The 21,576-nt window shown below is 53.8% G+C and overlaps 1 protein-coding gene across 1 annotated transcript; it reads right to left on the bottom strand.

The window, feature by feature from the left end:
* Window positions 1-1,466: 1,466 nt before the first annotated feature.
* Window positions 1,467-7,184, bottom strand: SEC11C (SEC11 homolog C, signal peptidase complex subunit). Its single transcript, XM_082074518.1, has 6 exons — window positions 7,007-7,184; window positions 6,178-6,287; window positions 4,836-4,985; window positions 2,730-2,849; window positions 2,034-2,091; window positions 1,467-1,664 (listed from the first exon to the last, which is right to left on the bottom strand). Exons 1-6 carry the CDS (start codon window positions 7,046-7,048, stop codon window positions 1,611-1,613), a joined length of 534 nt encoding a protein of 177 aa, XP_081930644.1. The 5' UTR covers window positions 7,049-7,184; the 3' UTR covers window positions 1,467-1,610.
* Between the last annotated feature and the right edge of the window lie 14,392 nt (window positions 7,185-21,576).

Raw genomic sequence — 21,576 nt, 5'->3', positions numbered from 1 at the left:
TTACACAGGCAGTTTATGCAATGAGGCAGATATTTGATAGCTCGTGCTGGACGCAGTCAGAGCCTCACTGCGTGAAGCCCGCTGCACGCGGGGTGCGCCGCGCCAGCCGCGGGGCGAGAGTCCCCAGCAGCAGCTGCTCCTGCCCCGCGTCCCGTGCAGAGCTCCTTCCCAAAGCCGGCGCTGACCGCGCTGTGTCGGGGCAGGCGGATGGGAACAAACCGACCTCAGCAATACTGGGAAAAACAACATAAAACCTTACTGCACAAACCGCCTCCAAAATGAAATTATTTTTCCGTAGCTGTGGTGGCACACCTCTGAGATACTGCATTGAGGACACCTACATTATCCTGCCACGCCATTTATCGGAGTCAATTTTATTTCTACACAATTTGACACAAAATGAGTAATTTTTATAATACAGTTTCTCATGAGAACTGCTTAGCAGGACAAAAAGGAAGCAATACTACTTGGAGAAGTTCAGCGGGTGTCTCCTCTCAGCACTGGGTGTTACAACAGAAGAGCTGCCATTACTGGTTAATAGTGTATCTTTGTGGAGGTAAGGGATTACAGAAGAACCAAACTCCATAGGGAAAAAGCATCACGCTGTTCCTTATCAAAGCTACAAAACCAAAGCGAGTGAGGAAAACAAGTTCTGCTTTGTTGAAGGTAAAAACACTGACAAGAGAAAAGTCCAGAATTTGATACAGGGACAGTATCAGGTAAGTTTTACAAGGAAAAATACTTTTTACATTTAACACCATTCAGGTATCATATGATAGAACAACATTCTCAAACCTGCAGTGTGACTGTCTTGCCCTTATTGGCAACATCACTGGAGTACGCTACTGTGCTATTCATCCAGTCATTGACGAGCGCTAATAAAGCACCAAAGCCGCCTTTTTGTCGGGTTTGTTTTACAGCTAGGAACAAAAGGCAGAACAGTTTACAGCCTGGATTACAGAAACACACACAGTCCCTGAAATTCCGGCCTCTGAAAGTCAGGCCATCAGGATTTTTGTCCCTACACCACCAAGGATCAGGCTTCAAATTCAGGGAAACCCCTCCAAGTTTCCATTTCTCGGTTCCCATCAGAATGGAAGAGCCCTTCTGGTCCATTCTGTCAGGCCACTTCCAGACAACTTTCTGTAGGCGTAAGTCTGATTAAACTTACAGCTCAGTACCTGTTCCAACCCACCTGTGTGTCCTCACAGACACCAATAGAACAGTCTGTATGGTTGGGAAAGAGAGGGAACCGACCCAGACTACAAATAATCAAGGAAAAACCCACAAAAACAACGAGGAGGCAGAAAGTGGGTTCGGATGCAGCACCACTTAAAAACGACCGCGCAGGAGGAGCGAGGCCCGAGCGGCGGCAGCGCCGGCGGCCCCCAGGGCTGCCAAGGACAAAGCCGCAGCTCCGGAGCACGGTACGTGTGCCATTACATAATTAACCAACAGCCAAAAGCTTTAGTCATTAGTTGTCCGGTTTATTTAGACAAGACAAAAGCTTGTACAGTTTTGTAACTGTATACAGAAATGAAAACATCTGAAATATATTAGTTTTTCCCCTGCACATTTAGCTTTTCATGTTGTTCTTGAGAAGCGGTTCCTTAGGATTCCCGTTTCAGCAGCACGTACGCCCCCATCACCGCCAGCAGAGCGTACTGGAAGAGAACCGGGAACAAGCACCGTATCACTTCACACACGTTCCAAAGTGGCTCAAAGCGCTCTCCAGCATCACACCTTCCGGACCAGAGCACACAACACTTTAACATGACCCTATTAACTGTAAACACGACTGCGTACGCTTAGTTATGACAGTCCTATAAAAAAGGTTTTCAAGTGATTACAAAGGCAGAGTTCTACTGGATAACAGACGAGCTAAAACAAGCAAAAAAACCCCACCACAGCTCATCTTACGCCAGGTACTAAACCACACAGATTTACTAACGTGTACTCTTACATGCAAGATTCTTACTACCTCGCTATTTTATAATTTTAAACTCAAGCACTCAAAATGTCTGTGTACATACCTTAAATTTTGGATAGTCGTTCATTATTATAGTTACCATACCAACGTAAGGCAAAAACCTACAATGGACAAAAGCAGACAAATGTAAAATTAACCTTCGAATATTACATGGAGATGTATTGAATATTTTAGATGATCTATTTCAGATTTAAAAAACCACAACAAGCACCAAAACTAAACAAAACCCGAAGCAGAGCTTTAAAGACAACATGTACTTCATGAAAATTTGGGAGCAAGACCTCAGATTTCTGTCTCATGTTTCTTCTTGCTGCATACTGATAGCATTATTTATTATTATTAGTTCACTAATTATTAAGTAATCCATCCACATGGATCCCAGAAATGGCAATAAAGACCATGGTAACGAGGGGCGCCCACAGAAGCACATCCCGCAGCACAGGGAACCGGCTCTCAGGGTTTGCTCCTGTTCTGCAGCTACAAAAGCCCCGTGAGCCAGCACAGAAAGGACAGATTTGTTAAATGTGCCATTATCTAAAAAACAAAGATTTCCACTGTTGCCATCAGTGACAGCACTACAGGAACTTTCCCAGGAAGTGATTCTTTACATTATCATTTCATGTAGTAAAGTTTTAGAATACGACACCAGCTCTAGTTTGTACCGACAGTGGAACTGAATTACATTCTAACCCTAAATGTTCTGTTTTAGTTACAAACACAGTCGTTTCACATTACTTACCCTCTCGCTCTTCCAACAACGTCTTTCTTCTCTAACCAGTTCTGACCTTCTTTGTACAAACCTCTATCATCGACTTCATTATTATCACCTTTAGTCAGAAATTTGATGTTCCCATTTTCTCTAGAAGGCAACGAGGTGACAAACCAAACACCACTTAATTTAAAACCCTCAATTAACATCTACAAAGCACAATGAAGATGAAAAGTGCTATGAGATTAGATAACCATGTTTACTTCCAGTCCTGCGTATTTGACAAACACCATTAAATCATTAACACTGCAGTTGTTACTGACAGAGTCAATAGATTTTAACCAGAAAAGTTTTTAAAAACCACCCCTAGATCATCGTTTATATAAGCAACTACACAGCGGACACGAAAGGGACACTGTCCACCCCGGGCAGGCACTGAACTTCAACAGCAGCACTTGTGCCTGCCTGGGAAGAGCCAAATGCGCCAAACCAGAAACAAACCCAACCGAATGAACCCCCTACAGCAAAAGCATTTGACTCTGAAATGCTGAATAATACCCTGCTAAGTTTGTTCTGCTTTTAACAAATTGTGGAATAAGATCCTGTGAAGCCATCACGCAGAATAAATGGAACTGCATACGAATTACAAACCTCAGGTGAGGCAGACCCTGAAAGTCTTCCCTTAGGAGAGACAGGGCTACAATACAGTGCTTTAGGACTTGTTTAACTCTTAGTAATCATGTTTATGTCAAAAAGCTTTGTCCTTTTGATGAAAACAGCTATTGAAGAGTCTCTAAAGTAGCTGCACACCTGCATCAAATTTAGTATTTTGTCACTAACACCACAACACAGTTTTAGATCACTTGTTAACTGTTAAATGATCCAGTGAGTTCCAGGCAAAGCCCCACTTATGTTTGATATTTGTAAATGTGGCAAACAAAACGTGTAAGCAGCCTTTATGTAACATAACGCACACAAGACGCTCTGCTGGGCTTTGGGGACCGTATGGAGAAGCCCAAGCCACCGAAAGGCGGCGGCAGGTGACGGAGCCTGGGCGGCCAGCTGCTCCCGAACCCGTCACCGCACCTCTCCGGCCTCTCTGCACCAACAGCGGTTTAAACCCCAGCCCTCTCCCTGCTGTTTCAAATGAACCAAGTCTCTTACACCGCGTTTTGAACGTGACATGATTTAATCACTGATGTCAGAAAACCTGCCACGTCTTGTGCCCTTGCAAGACTTCAGTTCAACACCCCCGCTTCAAAAAAATCATTGACTTTACAGTCTTCAAACCAATTTTGATTAAAAACTGCCAACTGCAAGTAATTAATATCAAGAGACAAGGAATTTTTATGAAGACAAATTAGGTATTTAGGAAAAAAAGGTAATTCTTGGATACACGCATTTGTTTCAAAAAAGCATTGAAGAACAGATATTACTCAAAAGATAATCACCTTCGGTTCACAGCCAGGATTTCCTGAGCAGCAAACATGTCAGTGCTTGCCACCTCCAGGCTGGCTTCTTGCTGTGCAGAACCAGAAACAGAATTGCCGCTGTTTGCAGACAGGACTGTTCATCATAGCAGGCATATGAATAAAGGTAAAAACAAGTCATCTACCCGCTGCTTCTCAGCACAAATTGCTGTTGGCATTGAGACTAATACACACCAAGAGAATAACAATCTCTTCTTTCATTCTTAGTCAAACCTCTTTCTTGGAAAGCTTCACATAACAAAGATCACATACTTGTCAGACTTCATATACAGCTCTGGTTCTGAACCTTCACTTTCCTTCAGAGGTTTGTGTTTAGAAGTAGCTATTTATCACACCAAAATCCCAGTTCCGTGACAGTCGGTACAGCAGCGGACTCTGCTCCCGCTGGCGAGAATAACGTGCGCGGCGTCACCAGCCTCCTCTTTGGGACGGGTTTACCTACACCCAGCTGAGCAGCCCTGCTGAGGGACAGCAGCAAACGTGCCACAGCACCGCGGGAAACGCAGATCAATCCCAGAGGTGGCTTTGATCTTACAGTGTATCCTCACCTGTCTTCTCCATAAAATACTACCAAATTAAAATGTAAGTGGAAGTCACAGTGAAGGCAACTACATTTAGGAACAAGGAAAATGCCAAGTTGCATTACCTTTCATGTATTTTGATTACTCTGTGAACTATTGGAATGTCTCTGCCTTCGACTTTAAAAACAACTATTTCACCAGCTCTGATTGGGTCATCATGGAAATTCGTTAAGAACAACAGGTCTCCCCTGTGAAAAGCTGGTTCCATGCTGCCACTACAAACAAAGAGAGAGGGTTTATTAACATTGTGGTGAATGAAAGAAGAGCTATGAAAACAAAGAACATTTAATTCTTACAGATAGAGTGACAATTTCAATGGAAGTCTGTAGCACGTGTAGCACGTGTAACAGCACGCCAACACTCAACACAACCAGACCTCAGTAAGTCTCCGAGCCAGCCTACAGAAGCCTGGCTTACTGCCCCAATGAAAGGAAACAAGCTGCAGAGGAAACAGCATTGTGGCTATGATGGAGGAACAAAACGAGCCATTCTGGTTACAAAACCCAATCCATCAGTGAAAAGACAAAAAACGTCTCCCAGTACAACAAGAAGTACTTCTCAACACAGAAAGGGTTCAATTAACACCAGCAGCAGTTATGCTTACATCAGCGATTATTATTAATGATCAGAACACCCTGTGGGGGACGACGGTGCGTCCGTGGATTCCCTGACGGAGGGCATGGGAAGGGAAATTAGCCTTGAGGATATGAAGGCCCACCCGTGAGGAAGAGGGGAGTAACGGAGTATCCGGAGATGTTCAGGATGCACCCGTGAGAGAGAAGGGAGTAGAAGAGTAACATTGATGACAGCAAAAATAGCCAATGAGATGTTACTGCTGCAACTTGTAACCAACAGTGAAGAGACACATGAATTGGTAAAACTGTATCAAAATGCACTTGTGGCAATAAATGGCATCTACTGCTTTCATCCTGGAGGAACGCGGTCTGTGGTTTGTCCGTCCCAACCACGACAACACCCATGCCTATTTTCAAAGCCAGCCACAGCGCTTTTTGGTAACAACCTCCAAGGCAGGATTCCAGATTCCATAACTAATAACATGAATAGATGATTCTCACGAAAATACCAGTGTTTGCTGCATACATTCCTTGCTGACAAACACTCAATTTCTGTTCCATGAACGCGTGTTTAACTTCACGCGTCTGATCAGCATTCGGGGTCTGCAAGACTGACTCTGTACACAACATATCTACAAACTTCAATGGGAACCAGACTGCAGTTATGAAAACAGCCCAAGCGTCCAAAAACAGAGTTAAAAGAAAAAAGCATTTGAATATTTCTTTAAGGAGGTGAGATTTCAAACTCAAAATCTATCCAAGGGGGAAAGGAAGGAGATGAAGGACAAAGCAATATCTGGACTTTAACAGAAACGCCTTTACATCGACTTACCTGAGCACCACAACAATAGGGCTTTCACTTCCAGTAACGACGATCAGCCCTTTCCATATCATGAGGGCAGAAGACACGATCATAGCAAAATTCAAGACTTGGTAATACAGCTAGATAAAATAAGAAAAGTATTGTTTAGAGTTACCATGTTGTATTTCAAAGCACAACACAGAATTTCAACCCATATGCACCACTGAGTCACAACCCGGGCACGTGGACTTTTACGCTACAATGGTTTTCCAGGAGAAGCACACGGGGTCACACCGGAGAGACTTTACAACATCAGGAGCTAACGGGGTTTGAGCACGGGCCGCTGACTCCACTCTGCGCCCCCGCCTGCGAGCGCCAGAGCCGCCGAGCTCACCGGAGAGACTTTACAACATCAGGAGCTAACGGGGTTTGAGCACGGGCCGCTCACTCCTCCCGAGCTCACGAGTGCTCAAAACAGGCATGAGAGGTACAGCAAAAGCAGCAGCAGCCGCTGCACTTTGCACAGTTATCTTTTCTGGACAGAAGAGCCGTGAGTGTAGAACAGACACAACAAGGGATCATTTCCTTTACGGTCTGTCAGATATATCATGCGGAAAATCTCTTATAACTTGAGTAAGCTTCCGCCCGGCGCCGCCCGCAGCGCGGACGCAGCTCACACCGCCCCCCGCGGGGTTCTCGGCAGCACACGCAGACACCGGCGAAAAACGGCCCCGCCCGACTCCACTCGCCCCACTCCGGTGTGACGACACGTTCGCTGGGACTCCCAGGGCCATGACCCGCCCCAGCACCTCCCGCGGGCCCCGGGCCCGCCTGGCGGCACCGGCAACCCCTCCGCTACCTGCCGCTTGTTCATGCGCCGCAGGTCCCCGAAGAGATCCATGGCGGCCGGGCAGGGCCGCACCGGCTGGGGCGGCTCCTCGGCGGGCGCGGGAGCCGCTCACAGCCCGAACCCCCGCGCTCACCGCAACAACCGCGGAACTACGGCGTCAGCGCCGCGCTGCTCCCCGGGACTTGTAGTGTCCGTGCGCCTCCGCCCCGCCCACACGCAGCGGCCTCTGCCGCCACGCGGACTACAACTCCCAGCATGCACCGCGCCGAGGGGCCTGAATGCGAAGCCCCTCGCCTCCTGTCGCTGCAGGTGCCCAACCCATTTGCGGTCCGAGAGGGCTCTCGGTGGACGCTGAGAGCCCACGATACGGCGGAATGAGCCAGAGTCGTCTGGGAAGCAACAGGACGGCGGCGTCGGCCTCCTGAGCCGCGTCCTTCGGGTCAGGCGGCTGCCGGCCAGCCCTCGCTGGGGCCGCCGCTGCGTGTGCGCCGCTCATTGGAGGGCCGGCGGGGCGGGGCCGGCGGGGCGGGGCGGGGCCGGGCCGGCGGGGCGGGGCCGGCGGGGCGGGGCGGGGCCGGGCCGGCGGGGCGGGGCCGGCGGGGCGGGGCGGGGCCGGGCGGGGCCGGCGGGGCGGGGCGGGGCCGGGCCGGCGGGGCGGGGCCGGCGGGGCGGGGCGGGGCCGGGCGGGGCCGGCGGGGCGGGGCCGGCGGGGCGGGGCCGGGCGGGGCGGGGCCGGGCGGGGCCGGGCGCGCCGGTTCCCGGTCCCGCCGCGCCGCGGGTGCGGTGTCCGGGCCCGCAGACCCTCCGGTGCCTGTTCGGCCCCGCCCGCGCCCACCGCCGCGTTTGCAACACGTCTGGCACTTGTGCACCTGGGAAATGATGATCGCGAAACTACTAATTAACATACGTCACACATAAGCGAACCATTGCCTAATTACATTTCGCTCCCAGCAAAAAAAGGGCCAAATTCTCATTTACACCAGAAATCATTCTACCTGGAATCAATCTAAAACCCTCATTGAATATACCACCAGTTTACAGCAGGGCAGCAAAACTGAGTTCAGACCAGGCAATTGTAGACAATCTGACAGATAAATCTTCGTCAAATTTACTTTGCCATTGGAATGAAATCTTTATGTTATTTCTTGTGGTTACAGATGTACATTTATCTTTAGCTATTAAAATAATTAATTACATTAATGCAGAATATAATGTTTGCCTTAATATAAAGAAACCACAGCAAACCAGCTTTTGTTCCAAAGCAGCGTGTACCGCACCCAGATTGCGACTCGTGCGGTCATTCCGGTGGAGACAATTAAAAGCGGAAGCTCAGATTATAAAACCTAATTTTGTAACAAGTGGAGGGAAAAAAACCATTGAAGCTGCTTGTTCTTTCTTCACAGAGATGCCACACAAGGCACAGACCCACACCTAATTCTGAGACCATCGCATCTTTGCCTGTCACTTTGCTACCGAGCAGAGTTCCAAAACTCAGAAAACACTCTTAGCCACCCATTGTACATGGTGGAGAAAGGGAAACATCAGCAATGGGCTTTTCTTCCGTTTCCACAGACGCCAGGAACCACCCACCCACGCTTCTGCTGGTGGTTCTGCTATTTCATCATCTGGATGATTTAGGTTGTTAAAGGTCACCTGTGTTTTGAAATCCTCCCGCTCTCTGGATGTTTGACTTCAATATTTGTACAGTGGATCTTTCGGAGCACTGCGGCTGCAAAATTATGCACGTTTTTAGAACGCAGAATATTCTGGCTTGACATTCTGGCTGGTTTGCCAGACCTTTGCGAACATCCAGGCATTAGAGCTACCTGCTTATATAATATTTGAATTACAGCTCTTTGTTTTCAAAGAGATTGGCCATGGGCAAATAACCAGCACCTTGCACCTGAGCTGAAAAATGTAGGTTAATAGGCGAAGCCATAGGAGCTCACCTGCAGCTGCTCAGAGCAAAGCGAAGAGGCGCGATGCCTGACTTCCCCGGCGAGCGCTCTTTGTTCCGAACACATGGGAGCTGTCGTGCTCCCTGCTCGCGCGGCTCCACGGGCGCTGGAGCGGCCGCGCTGTGCACAGGGCCGCCCAAAAGCACGGGGTGCCGCTCGCACCGATCCCTCCGGTGCTCCCGTACCACCGCGGCGCTGAGCTGCCGCGGGAGCAGCTGCGGCGAGCGGGACGCTCTGCAAGAAGCTTCTGCTCCATCTGCCGAGCGTCAGAGGGACGGGGCGAGTCAGAGAAGGGGCGCGTGCCGGAGGACGGGGCTGCAGTCGGGGGTCGGGGGACACAGCTCCGCTGGGCCCTGCTCGGGACGCAGCGCTGGCCCCCGGCTCGCTGTACGCAGGTCCTCCTCGTCCTCCTCGTCCTCCGGGCCAGCCGCGCTTGGATTGTCCTCTGCCATGTCCATAGGCAGGATCCCTGATACCTTCACTGGTACCTTCAGGTTGTTGTCAGAGGAGCTGTGCAGGACCAGGTGTCTCTGTCTTCACGTCCCATTACTCCTCATTTTCACCCAGCTTTACACACCTGAGCAAAGCTGCAGCGGACTCCATACGAGACCCTGTCTACTTCTGTTCAGTCTTCAGAAAAATCAGTCTCTGGGCATCGTCCTGTCCTCTGGGGCATGGAGCTGAGCCCTGTCCTGTCCCTGTCCTGTCCTCTGGGGCACGGAGCTGAGCCCTGTTCTGTCGTGTTGTGTGGGTTACGTGCGCCTCACCACCCTCAGTCATTTCCACGTTTCACAGCACCCACTGAGGTGCTGCAGGTTGTTTTTCCTGTGTGAAGCACAGTGCTGTGGGATATGACCCCCGCTGCACACCTTCGCTCTTAAAAGTTATTTCTGAAGTAATTTCGGCTGCGTCCGTCAGACCACACGCCAAGTAGTCTCAAGCAATTCTGCCTTTGAAGTACCATTAAGGTTCCTTAAAATTGGGCACCCAGCCGGCAGGACTCAGAGCGACCTGTCGCTGGCAACGCAGCCCCTCACGCCGGGTTGTTAATGGCACTGGCTGGCGAGTCTCGCTCTTCTGAGAGGCGCTTTCCAGCCACTGAGAAATCCAAGCACGGTTTCCCTGGGGCTTCGCGAGGGCTCTGACTCACCTGTTGTTTGCAGCACGTGCCTCCGAGGAGCATTCAGATCTTGCCGTTGTGTCCTGTGTTGGTTCTGTGCTGCGTTCAGATGTACTGCGCCCTGTCCCGGCGCTGGCACCAGCTGTGCGGCAGTTCTGGCAGCAGCGCCCCCGCAATGGTGTCCGTGAGCCGCCCGCTCCCTCGGGCCGGCTCTGTGCTGGTTCTGTGCTGCGTTCAGACGTACCGCGGCCTGTCCCGGCAGTTCCGGCAGCAGCGCCCCCGCAATGGTGTCCGTGAGCCGCCCGCTCCCTCGGGCCGGCTCTGTGCTGGTTCTGTGCTGCGTTCAGACGTACCGCGGCCTGTCCCGGCAGTTCCGGCAGCAGCGCCCCCGCAATGGTGTCCGTGAGCCGCCCGCTCCCTCGGGCCGGCTCTGCAGGCCCTGCATGTGCTCCCCAAGTGCTGCCGATCACACATCCCGTCAGCGACTTGTGATCGTGCACCCTCAATATCTGTATGTTTACTTAATTATAAATTACAGAAATGTATGACGGTACTAATATATTAAGCACGTTATAAAACATACACGAAAAATAAAAAAGTGTGAGATAAAGGTGACATGAACATTATTTTTTACGAAATATTTTATTAATTTCATTTTTCAATGGTACAAAGATATTTTGCTTTAGAGCATGCGTGGCTTCCGTCTCGTGGAGCTTCTCTCCCGAATCCTGTTCCCTGTCTGGGTCTATGAACAGGCGCAGTTTCCAACCAGAGTGCCGCGGTGTGCGGTCGCGTTTCGAAACGTGAGTCAACGTCCCCCTGTGCCCGCGAGCCGGGGCCCGGGTGGCCGACCCGGCTCAGACAGACGTGCTGCAGGGAACCGCTTGTTTGTGAGAGCAGCTCCTGGGAGGGACCCAACTGTCCGAACATCCCATCGAATTCAGCTAATAATGTTCTCTTTTTGTCCCCTTACCCCGAGGAATTAACTAAACCAGGAACTACTTGAAAAAATGTTTAGGCCTTTCCAAGTGAAAAAGAGTTCATTTTTAAAACTGCCCACGAGCAAAGGAGGAGACAGTCAAAAGGTTTCTAAAAACTCCAACAAAAGGAACTATTTGATCCTTATTCAGGAACAATCTCTTGGTGGTGAAACTGTGTGTAATGCATTGGGTTTGGCTCTTTGCTGGGGGAGAGAACACTGAGATGGGCTATGGGAGTTTAGTTCCCTTTCCTCTGAAAACTGCTACAACTTTTGCATAAAAGCAGCTCACCTCGAGCTGGAAATGCCCCGAAGTGCCCTCTGCAGTGAGTCAGCGCTGGTGACAGCCCCATCGTCACCGACCCCAGACTGTCACTGCCACCGTGTCACTGCCACCATTGGATCCAGGCCAAGAGGCAGCACCGTTGTCCGCACCTGCAAAACGCGCTCGTGCCTCGTTGTCCCCGCTGTCCCTCCGCTGTCCCCGCAGCTCCGCGCTGGCTGACAGTCGCGCTCACTAACCAGCTGCCACCCGCTCACCCGCGCGGGCGAGGCGAGGCTGACGCGCCGTCTGCCACAGCAACGGAGGGGAGCGATGTCGCTCGAGAGCCTCGGTCACAGCACTGATCAGAGGGCCCGGCCCGGGCGCTGGGCTCGGTGAGCTGAACTTGGCCTCTGGCCGCAGCGCCTGCCACGTGGTGCTCGTGCCTCGACTTCCGCGGGCGCCCGGGAAGCGCTCGCCGTCCCCGAGCGGAGCACGGGGCGTGGGACGGCTGGGGAGGCAGACCCCGAGCAGCCCGGGAGGAGCGCGGGGTGCGGGACGGCTGGGGAGGCAGACCCCGAGCAGCCCGGGAGGAGCGCGGGGCGCGGGACGGCTGGGGAGGCAGACCCCGAGCAGCCCGGGAGGAGCGCGGGGCGTGGGACGGCTGGGGGGGCAGACCCCGAGCAGCCCGGGAGGAGCGCGGGACGGCTGGGGGGGCAGACCCCGAGCAGCCCGGGAGGAGCGCGGGGTGCGGGACGGCTGGGGGGGCAGACCCCGAGCAGCGCCGCTGCGCCTCGCCGCGGGAGTGTTTCTCTGCATATAAAGGGCTCCACTTGTTTTGCTAACAGCAACCGTATGTAAATGTAATGACCAAGTGCTATTTTGAGACAGTAGCTCCTCCAGTTACAGCCTGATTGCATCCATCAGGAGCTGCTCTGCATTTTAACTGAGAAAGTGACAGTCACTTAAATCAGGAAATATCGTTGCACTTGACCTTCAATATTAATCCGGCACACAAGCTGTGGCCGTGCCAGCCGAGCGGCGGAGGGGCTCGCAGCAGCGCTGACCACGCAGCGATCCGCATCCCCGCCATCGTATCGGAACCATTGAATATGAAACAGCAGAACTTCAGACAATAAAATAAACGGGCTGGATAAAGGCTCCTGCCAAATCACATCAAGGGACACATCTGTGAAGGATACAATGTTCAGATTGTTTTGGTAATAGTCACATTACTGCTCCAAATAAATGTCTTTTATCCAAACTAGAAACCTGAGGGTCAGAGCAGCAAGCTGTAGTGCCTCTGGTTCGTTTCGCAGGTGACCCTGGGTCACTCCCCGTGCCCCGCGTTCCGGCGCTCCCGGAGCACCCCCGGCAGCGGGCAGAGCGCCGTGCACGGGCGCTGCGGCGGCAGGAACGCGGGAGCGTCGGCGCCCGTGCGTGGGGGGCTCTGCCGGGGCTGGCAGCTGCGGCGCAGGCCTGTCCTCGGGGACCAGGTGACGCGGCCCCGCGGCTCCCGCGTCCCCCCGCCCGCCGGCCGCGCCGCAGGGCGTCCGCTGCCGCGGCCCGGGCGAGGAAAGCTGGCAGAGAGGTAACAGCCAAACCAGTCTCTGCAGGGTCACTTCTGAGGACACAGTTCGTTTGTTCTCAAAGGCAGGACGTGCTCAGGGAGCAGACAAGACGTGCTCCTTATTTCACGCATCCACCTCCGGCCCCAGAACCCTGTTTGCACACAAAGCCCGGGGATGTAGGTCGGGGGCGCTTGTGCCTGCTACGTTTGCCACGTTCTGTACTTATTTATCTTCTCACTCCATTACCCACCCTTTGTCCTCCTGGGCGCCTAGACGGATAACCTTTTACTAATAATCTGAAATTCAAATACAAGAATTGACTCCCGAAGTGCCCCAATATTTGAGAAAGGTTTTAAAATAAAATAGGTTTGTTCTGTGTCCCATTACTGGCCTGGCAGCTGCGTGTGTATGCTGGGTGTACTGAGAAAGGTAATATTAACAGAATGAAAAGGTCAGAGTTATATAAAAATCCTTTTAAAACCGAACAGGCCTGCTGCGCTGAATTCCCCACAGATACGCAGAGGGAAGAACGGAGAACGTCGGGCCTTGGGTGGGCGAAGCGTGAGCTGTGACGGCCCTTCGGCCGCGAGCCCGGGCACCGGGACCCTCGGGCGAGCCACCGGTGGGGGCACCGGGGTGGCCACTGCGCCATACAGGGGCAATATACCCGCCCGGATCCGGCCAAACGCTTGCCTGGCTCAAGCCCTGCTCTGACAAAGCCAAAACCACCGAAGGAATCCTTCACAAATAATTTTATTTGCTATAAATACACTTTTTACCCTTGCTGAAACCTTGATATTCATCATTTTCTGTAGCATCGAGTGTCACTGTTTCACTGTATAATGGAATTAAACCCATGTGTTGTATCGGTTTTGAATGTTCTGGTCCTCGCAGGACATGGTTCCCTCGCACATCCCGAGCCCTCTGCTGCACCCGCCACAGCTGGGCCCCAGTTCCAGCTGCCGCGTGGAGGAGCAGCTGAAGGGGCGCAGGGTGCAGGGTGCAGGGTGCAGGGAGCAGGGTGCAGGGAGCAGGGTGCGGGGAGCAGGGAGCAGGGTGCAGGGTGCAGGGAGCAGGGTGCAGGGTTCAGGGGAGCAGGGTGCAGGGAGCAGGGAGCAGGGAGCAGGGAGCAGGGTGCAGGGATCAGGGGAGCAGGGTGCAGGGTGCAGGGATCAGGGGAGCAGGGAGCAGGGTGCAGGGATCAGGGGAGCAGGGAGCAGGGAGCAGGGTGCAGGGAGCAGGGAGCAGGGTGCAGGGTGCAGGGAGCAGGGTGCAGGGTGCAGGGAGCAGGGTGCAGGGTGCAGGGAGCAGGGAGCAGGGAGCAGGGGAGCAGGGAGCAGGGAGCAGGGTGCAGGGAGCAGGGAGCAGGGTGCAGGGAGCAGGGAGCAGGGAGCAGGGGAGCAGGGAGCAGGGAGCAGGGTGCAGGGTGCAGGGAGCAGGGTGCAGGGAGCAGGGAGCAGGGTGCAGGGAGCAGGGGAGCAGGGTGCAGGGAGCAGGGAGCAGGGAGCAGGGGAGCAGGGAGCAGGGAGCAGGGTGCAGGGAGCAGGGAGCAGGGTGCAGGGTGCAGGGAGCAGGGTGCAGGGTGCAGGGAGCAGGGGAGCAGGGTGCAGGGAGCAGGGAGCAGGGAGCAGGGGAGCAGGGAGCAGGGAGCAGGGTGCAGGGAGCAGGGAGCAGGGTGCAGGGAGCAGGGAGCAGGGAGCAGGGGAGCAGGGAGCAGGGAGCAGGGTGCAGGGTGCAGGGAGCAGGGTGCAGGGAGCAGGGAGCAGGGTGCAGGGAGCAGGGTGCAGGGAGCAGGGTGCAGGGTGCAGGGAGCAGGGGAGCAGGGTGCAGGTGTGTGTGCTCTCGCTCGCCCCGCTGTGCCCCAGCCCGCCGCCCCATCGCTCTCTCCGGCAGAGGCTCTGGCCCCTGCTGTGCTGATTGCGCGGGACGAGGCGGCTCTGCCCGCCCGCTGTCCCACTTCTGCGCATTGTTCCTCCCTGCCAGGCTCACAGCCTTTCTCAAGGGCATTGTTGTTGCTGGCAAATGGAACATTTTGGAAAGCATCTCAGTGTGGCCCTGTGCACAATGCGGCCGGCCGGCTCCACGCTGCCTCACGGGGCTATTGTGACCTCCCATGCTGTCATTTTCTGTTCCTTTCCCACTGATAAGTGGCTGTGTGTCCCCAAGAAGATGCATTCATTGCCCGTGTGGTTTGTGTTCTTTTCCACACATACTAGTGTCTCGCTGACTTGTTTCTGTGCCGCTTCCCAAAGACCTCACGTACGCAGGTCCCTGAGACAACGCGAGCTAGCAGCGTGTCGGCTGCTCCGGGTGACCCAGCACCCGGTGCCCGACACCCACCGCCAGCCCTTACAACCTGCAGCAAAACGTCTGTACACCCCACAGTGTAACAGCCGAGGAGGGCTCACCACTCCGGAAAGCTTTGTTTTCATACACCGAGGGACACTTCGGCCGGTAGAGCGGTCCGAGGGGAGCACGTTGAGCACTAGCGCTGCCAGTGTCGACCGACACCAGCAGGTGAAAAGCCAGTTCTCTTTACGGCGTGCGGGCAGGTGGGGCCGAGCCCGTCGCGCAAGGACCGCGCTGCTGCTGCCTCCGTAGCGCCAGAGCTCCACACCTCCAGTTCCCCGGATCTTCAGTCGTGGTTTCTCGGTGTTGTTTTAACTGTTGCTGTAACCTGGGCATCAGTTTTGTTGTCAGAAGTCTACTCTTTCCTTCCTCCCACGCGCCATGCCGCTGAGGGGGAGGAGAGCGAGCCCCACGCAAAGAGGAGATGTTTAGGGAATAGTTTCACAGGAAAAAAAAGAAGAGATGAAACATCTCAATAAAATCAAGATATTTTTCTTGAAGACTGTTGTTGGCATAATGTCTGTGCTTTGAGATTGTCTTAGATGTATTTCTTCATTAGTGAAAAGATGTTTTGTCTGAGAGGCGAAGGGACAAAGAGGGAAGATACCCCGGGCCCGGTGGGTGGATCAGCCCCCGCAGACAAGGGCGCAGATGCTGGAGGAGCCGATGCCCACGCCAGCCTTGTAATCTCCGCACACAGGCTGCCATTAAACACAATCTAATCAGGGCGGCAGCAGGCGCACTCCGACCCACGTGCTGTCACCGGTGACAGAGCGGCCGCCTCGCCATGGACAATGCCCTCCCGCTGCGCAGCAGAGGCGCTCGTTTGATGGGAGGTAACGAGGCCGAGCAGCGGGGCGGGGGTGCTGCCCGCCTCCCAGCCCACAGGAACGCTGTCACCGGGCCCTTCCAGCCAGATAACGGTCCCCTCGCTGTTTCTTTCACGTGGAACAAACCCAGAGAGGCTCACCAGCCCCCCTGCCGCACCCTGGCTGGGCAGCACACACCCACAAGCACCAAAAACAGGCTGCACGAAGCGACCAGCCCCACTTTGGGTGACAGATTGCTAATTGTGCACATTTAGGGTTTTGTTTGGTAGAGATCTTTACGGCAGCAGAGAAGGAAGTTTTCAGCACAGAAAGTAGTAGTTGTTACACAAACTAAATGGAATTTGTATAGTCCTGACTCATCTCTGCAGCGTTGGGTGGTGATGAATCAGATGTCCTCCCTCCAGCAGGAGATACCAAGTACCGGCACTGAAGTCTGAGATTGCTTGAAAGACTCCCAGTCTGTGCTGGCTGCAAACCAGCAAGTTGCCTTTATTTTTGTTTGCTTCAATTGTAGAAAGAAGGTCATGGGCAGCTCGAAATCAGCAAGCACGGGCAGGCTGAGCTGCTCCTGACACCCTCATCCCTGAGGATTGGCTTCCTGAGGCAAAGAGGAGAAAGGCAGCAGCAGATTTGCTCTTGCTGGAAGCAATGCTGCACCTGAGCTGCTCCCCGCCGCCGAGGTTTCCAAATTGGCTGCTGGTGGCTTTTGCTTAGTTCTGACGACTCGCTCAGAGCCCAGCTCTGGATGTCTGCATTCCCCTTTGCCCTATTTTGTTATGTGCTTATTCCAATTTATGGCACATGCTATGGAGAGGCAGCAGTAGAAGCGCTGCCTGGCTGCAGTGGCTGCAGAGGGACAGGCGCCCTGGCTGCGGTGGCTGAGGTGGCTGATGGTGGCTGATGGTGGCTGATGGTGGCTGATGGTGGCTGAGGTGGCTGATGGTGGCTGCGGTGGCTGATGGTGGCTGATGGTGGCTGATGGTGGCTGCAGTGCCTGATGGTGGCTGATGGTGGCTGATGGTGGCTGATGGTGGCTGATGGTGGCTGCGGTGCCTGATGGTGGTTGATGGTGGCTGCAGTGGCTGATGGTGGCTGATGGTGGCTGCAGTGGCTGATGGTGGCTGATGGTGGCTGATGGTGGCTGAGGTGGCTGATGGTGGCTGCGGTGGCTGATGGTGGCTGATGGTGGCTGCAGTGCCTGATGGTGGCTGATGGTGGCTGCGGTGGCTGATGGTGGCTGATGGTGGCTGCGGTGCCTGATGGTGGTTGATGGTGGCTGAGGTGGCTGATGGTGGCTGCGGTGGCTGATGGTGGCTGATGGTGGCTGTGGTGCCTGATGGTGGTTGATGGTGGCTGCAGTGGCTGATGGTGGCTGATGGTGGCTGATGGTGGCTGCGGTGCCTGATGGTGGCTGATGGTGGTTGATGGTGGCTGCAGTGGCTGATGGTGGCTGATGGTGGCTGATGGTGGCTGCGGTGCCTGATGGTGGCTGATGGTGGCTGATGGTGGTTGATGGTGGCTGCAGTGGCTGATGGTGGCTGATGGTGGCTGATGGTGGCTGATGGTGGCTGATGGTGGTTGATGGTGGCTGCAGTGGCTGATGGTGGCTGATGGTGGCTGATGGTGGCTGCGGTGGCTGATGGTGGCTGATGGTGGCTGATGGTGGCTGATGGTGGTTGATGGTGGCTGCAGTGGCTGATGGTGGCTGATGGTGGCTGATGGTGGCTGCAGTGCCTGATGGTGGTTGATGGTGGCTGCAGTGGCTGATGGTGGCTGATGGTGGCTGATGGTGGCTGAGGTGGCTGATGGTGGCTGCGGTGGCTGATGGTGGCTGATGGTGGCTGCAGTGCCTGATGGTGGCTGATGGTGGCTGCGGTGGCTGATGGTGGCTGATGGTGGCTGCGGTGCCTGATGGTGGTTGATGGTGGCTGAGGTGGCTGATGGTGGCTGCGGTGGCTGATGGTGGCTGATGGTGGCTGTGGTGCCTGATGGTGGTTGATGGTGGCTGCAGTGGCTGATGGTGGCTGATGGTGGCTGATGGTGGCTGCGGTGCCTGATGGTGGCTGATGGTGGTTGATGGTGGCTGCAGTGGCTGATGGTGGCTGATGGTGGCTGATGGTGGCTGCGGTGCCTGATGGTGGCTGATGGTGGCTGATGGTGGTTGATGGTGGCTGCAGTGGCTGATGGTGGCTGATGGTGGTTGATGGTGGCTGCAGTGGCTGATGGTGGCTGATGGTGGTTGATGGTGGCTGCGGTGGCTGATGGTGGCTGATGGTGGCTGATGGTGGCTGCAGTGGCTGATGGTGGCTGATGGTGGCTGATGGTGGCTGCAGTGCCTGATGGTGGCTGATGGTGGTTGCAGTGGCTGATGGTGGCTGATGGTGGTTGATGGTGGCTGATGGTGGTTGATGGTGGCTGCGGTGGCTGATGGTGGTTGATGGTGGCTGATGGTGGCTGATGGTGGCTGGGTGTCTCAAGGTGTCACCGCGGTGCCCTCCCGGCTGTCTGGGTGCCAGACCGCCCGGGGGGCCCTGGGGCACCTGCAGGAACCCACCAGACAGCGTGCGGATCACGCCGTGTCCCCTGGCTGGAATCTCTCAAGCTCACCGGCACCCTGAGCTCTGCTGTGTTCCGCAGTTCAACGCCGTCCTCCAAGTCCAGGCAAAGGCCCTCCCGGAGCAGGGGTGCGCCCGTGCCAGCTGTGCCTCGCTCGGCCATCTGGGACAGCGTCTTCTTTCACTGCTGTGATTCTCAGTTCGGGAGAAAGAAGCATCTGAACACACAGTGTCCGCCTCCGCTCGGGCGGGGAGCGGCAGCGACCGAACCCTGCAGGGCGCACTGCTGCAGAAAGACAGTGTGAACGTAAATGCCTACAACTGCTAGCGTTTTCTTTTCATGTGCTTTACTCCATTGCTCGAAGAGATGCCACAAGTAGTTCAGTAGGATATATACTCAACTACACACAGATTTTCTGTTCTGAGAAAACTAGAACAGATACCTCCTAAAACAAAATTTACATATGGCAAAAATACTTCCTTTCCTTCTCCTGTTTGTAGGATCCCAGCCTTGAGAAGGCGCATCCAGCGACAGGAGCTGCCCTGTGGAAACTCCACCTATAGCTCCTATAGGGAGTGCCTAGCGAGGGCGTCCCGGGGACTCTGAGTGAGCCAGGCATTGGACATGACGTGACGATTAATGGATATTACAGTAAAAAACCATCTCCCAGCCCTGCGTTTTGATACGGCTCTATCCTCTCGCTCACGGTGCTGTGTAAATGCAGGTGAACACACAACATTCAAATAGCTGTTGATAGCACCATCTGCAAAAGGCTAATGGCTCATTCATTAAGCAGTGGGAGCCAGCACAGCCCCAGTCTAATCAGATATTGCATGATGAATAATTCAGAAATAGTCCTCGTATACTTGAATAAATATCAGGAGAAGGAAGGAAGGAAGAAACCCATACATATGGCATGTTAAGAGAACAAACCAGACATTTTTCAGCGTGCGGGCTGATGAGCTCTGTTGTACTGGATGTTAATCACGCAGGTGGCTGATGCTTGAAGAGAAAGCTGACTGGGCGGTTCCCGGCCCGCGCTGGGAAGGTGCTGGTGAGCGGAAGAGGCGGCAGCGCCCACGGGGAATCCATCGGTCCGGCCGGGACGCGCTGCGGCAGCTGGCGGGGGCGGCTGCACCGCGGCTCCGGGCTCCCGCAGGAACCGCGGCACCGCCACCTTCATCTTACCCCACCGAGCATCCCTTTCTTTTAACGAATCCCATCTTTCTAACGCAGTCCCAGAGCCAGTAGTCTAACATATAACAGGAGACTTATTTTAATAACCAGGAAAGGAATTCTTCTTTTTGGCCAAGAAAATAGCTAGAGAATATTAATAGGAGCATCTGAAAAGGCTAAGTTGGGTTGTAAGCTGGTTTTTTAATACTGAATGCTTAAATATAGACGTTAAACTAAAGTACCATTGCAGTCTAAACAGTGACTAAAAATAAAAAGATAAGGATTCTAAAACAAGAAATGTGGGCTTCTGCTCTGCTCTTGTGGATAATATGATATGGGAAATTTTCAGGTGAACACCTAAAAAAGCAGCTGAAGTAACAGACAGTATTAAGATTTTGCCAAAAGTTGTAAAGCTATTGGTCTGAAAATGCAATTTACGATTGGAAATACGGAACCTGCATTTCAGTCTTCTTGCTTAAGCTCAGGATGTTTAACTAGCCAGGAAGGAAATGTTCTGTCATTGAGTAAAACCAACACACAACACTGGGAGAGGACAAAAAGGGCGTCACTTACTCCGACATTAAAAAATTAAATGTAAATTTACCTTATTTTTTATTGCGTCAATCCACCTGCAAAATCATCTTTGGCTCCTGCACATCTTTAATGTGCAAAAGCTATGTTTGGCACTATTTACATTTGATACAGTTAAAATTGATTCCTATAGGGACAGTGTGGGATGAATACACCACGTTTTAGAGTCAGTTCCCACCTCCAGAGACGCTGGAGTGCCCCAACCCCCCCGCTGCCCCCCCAGCAGCCCCGAACCGGCTTCATCCGCAGCCACCGCGCTCGGGACGACCCGAGACGACATCTCAGCCCTGAGCTCAGCGCGCGAGAAACCCAGCGAGGCCGCGCACGGCGCACGCGACACCGCGGGGACACCTGCGCGGCGGCCGCCTGTTCTGTGTGTTTGAACTGAAAAGCCACTGCGGAAGAGCTATCAGCCTGGCACCGCTTCTACACGGTACTTAAAATTCTCTTCATTTTAGTTTTGAAAGTCAAATACTTGGGGTGACAGACTTCTTCTGCCATGGAGATGTCAAAGACACCTGGCTGACAAGAGAAGAAGTAAATCTGTCTGAAAGGCAGCACGCACAGGACCTTTATGTCACGTACAAACTGCGAAATCAATTAACATTTCAGATATTAATACAAAAGTAGCAGCAGCAGCTGCCATCTTCTTTATGCTGTTATGCAAGTCAACCACAGAAACGCAACGTAAGAAAACAGACTGTACTTCTCATTTTCTAAATCTAATCAGTTCACTAGTTAATTGGGAAGAAATAGGGTGTGATAAATATTACAGGCTAATTCTGCAAGTGGCTTGCAGGATGAGCCCCAGGCACGTGTGAGCTGAAATTCATGGTGCTCCCTGAACATTAAAACTAGTGCAGAACAAAAATCCATTTGCTTTCGATATGTTACCAAATCAATTAATTATATTCAGATTCCGTAAGTTTTCCGGACTCACCGTGTGCCGCAGTCATGGTGGCGCAGCCGGGTGCGCGGCGCTGGGGACCGTCGTGAGCGGCGCTGGGGACCGTCGTGGCGCGGCGGGGTGCGCGGCGCTGGGGACCGTCGTGGCGCAGCGGGGTGCGCGGCGCTGGGGACCGTCGTGAGCGGCGCTGGGGACCGTCGTGAGCGGCGCTGGGGACCGTCGTGAGCAGTGCTGGGGACCGTCGTGAGCGGCGCTGGGGACCGTCATGGCGCAGCGGGGT

The sequence above is a fragment of the Streptopelia decaocto genome (assembly GCF_964273445.1).
Source record: "Streptopelia decaocto genome assembly, chromosome: Z".
Classification (NCBI taxonomy): Eukaryota; Metazoa; Chordata; class Aves; order Columbiformes; family Columbidae; genus Streptopelia; species Streptopelia decaocto.
Note: the sequence above shows the minus strand (reverse complement) of the source record. Positions and strands in the feature narration are given on the sequence as shown.

Excerpts from the sequence above, each read along its gene's own strand:
- SEC11C (XM_082074518.1), bottom strand. The coding sequence starts at position 7,048 with ATGGATCTCTTCGGGGACCTGCGGCGCATGAACAAGCGGCAG. Across the intron at positions 6,288-7,006 it reads GGCGCATGAACAAGCGGCAG|CTGTATTACCAAGTCTTGAA; the intron begins GTAGCGGAGGGG and ends TATTTTATCTAG. Across the intron at positions 2,092-2,729 it reads GTTGTTGGAAGAGCGAGAGG|GTTTTTGCCTTACGTTGGTA; the intron begins GTAAGTAATGTG and ends TGTCCATTGTAG.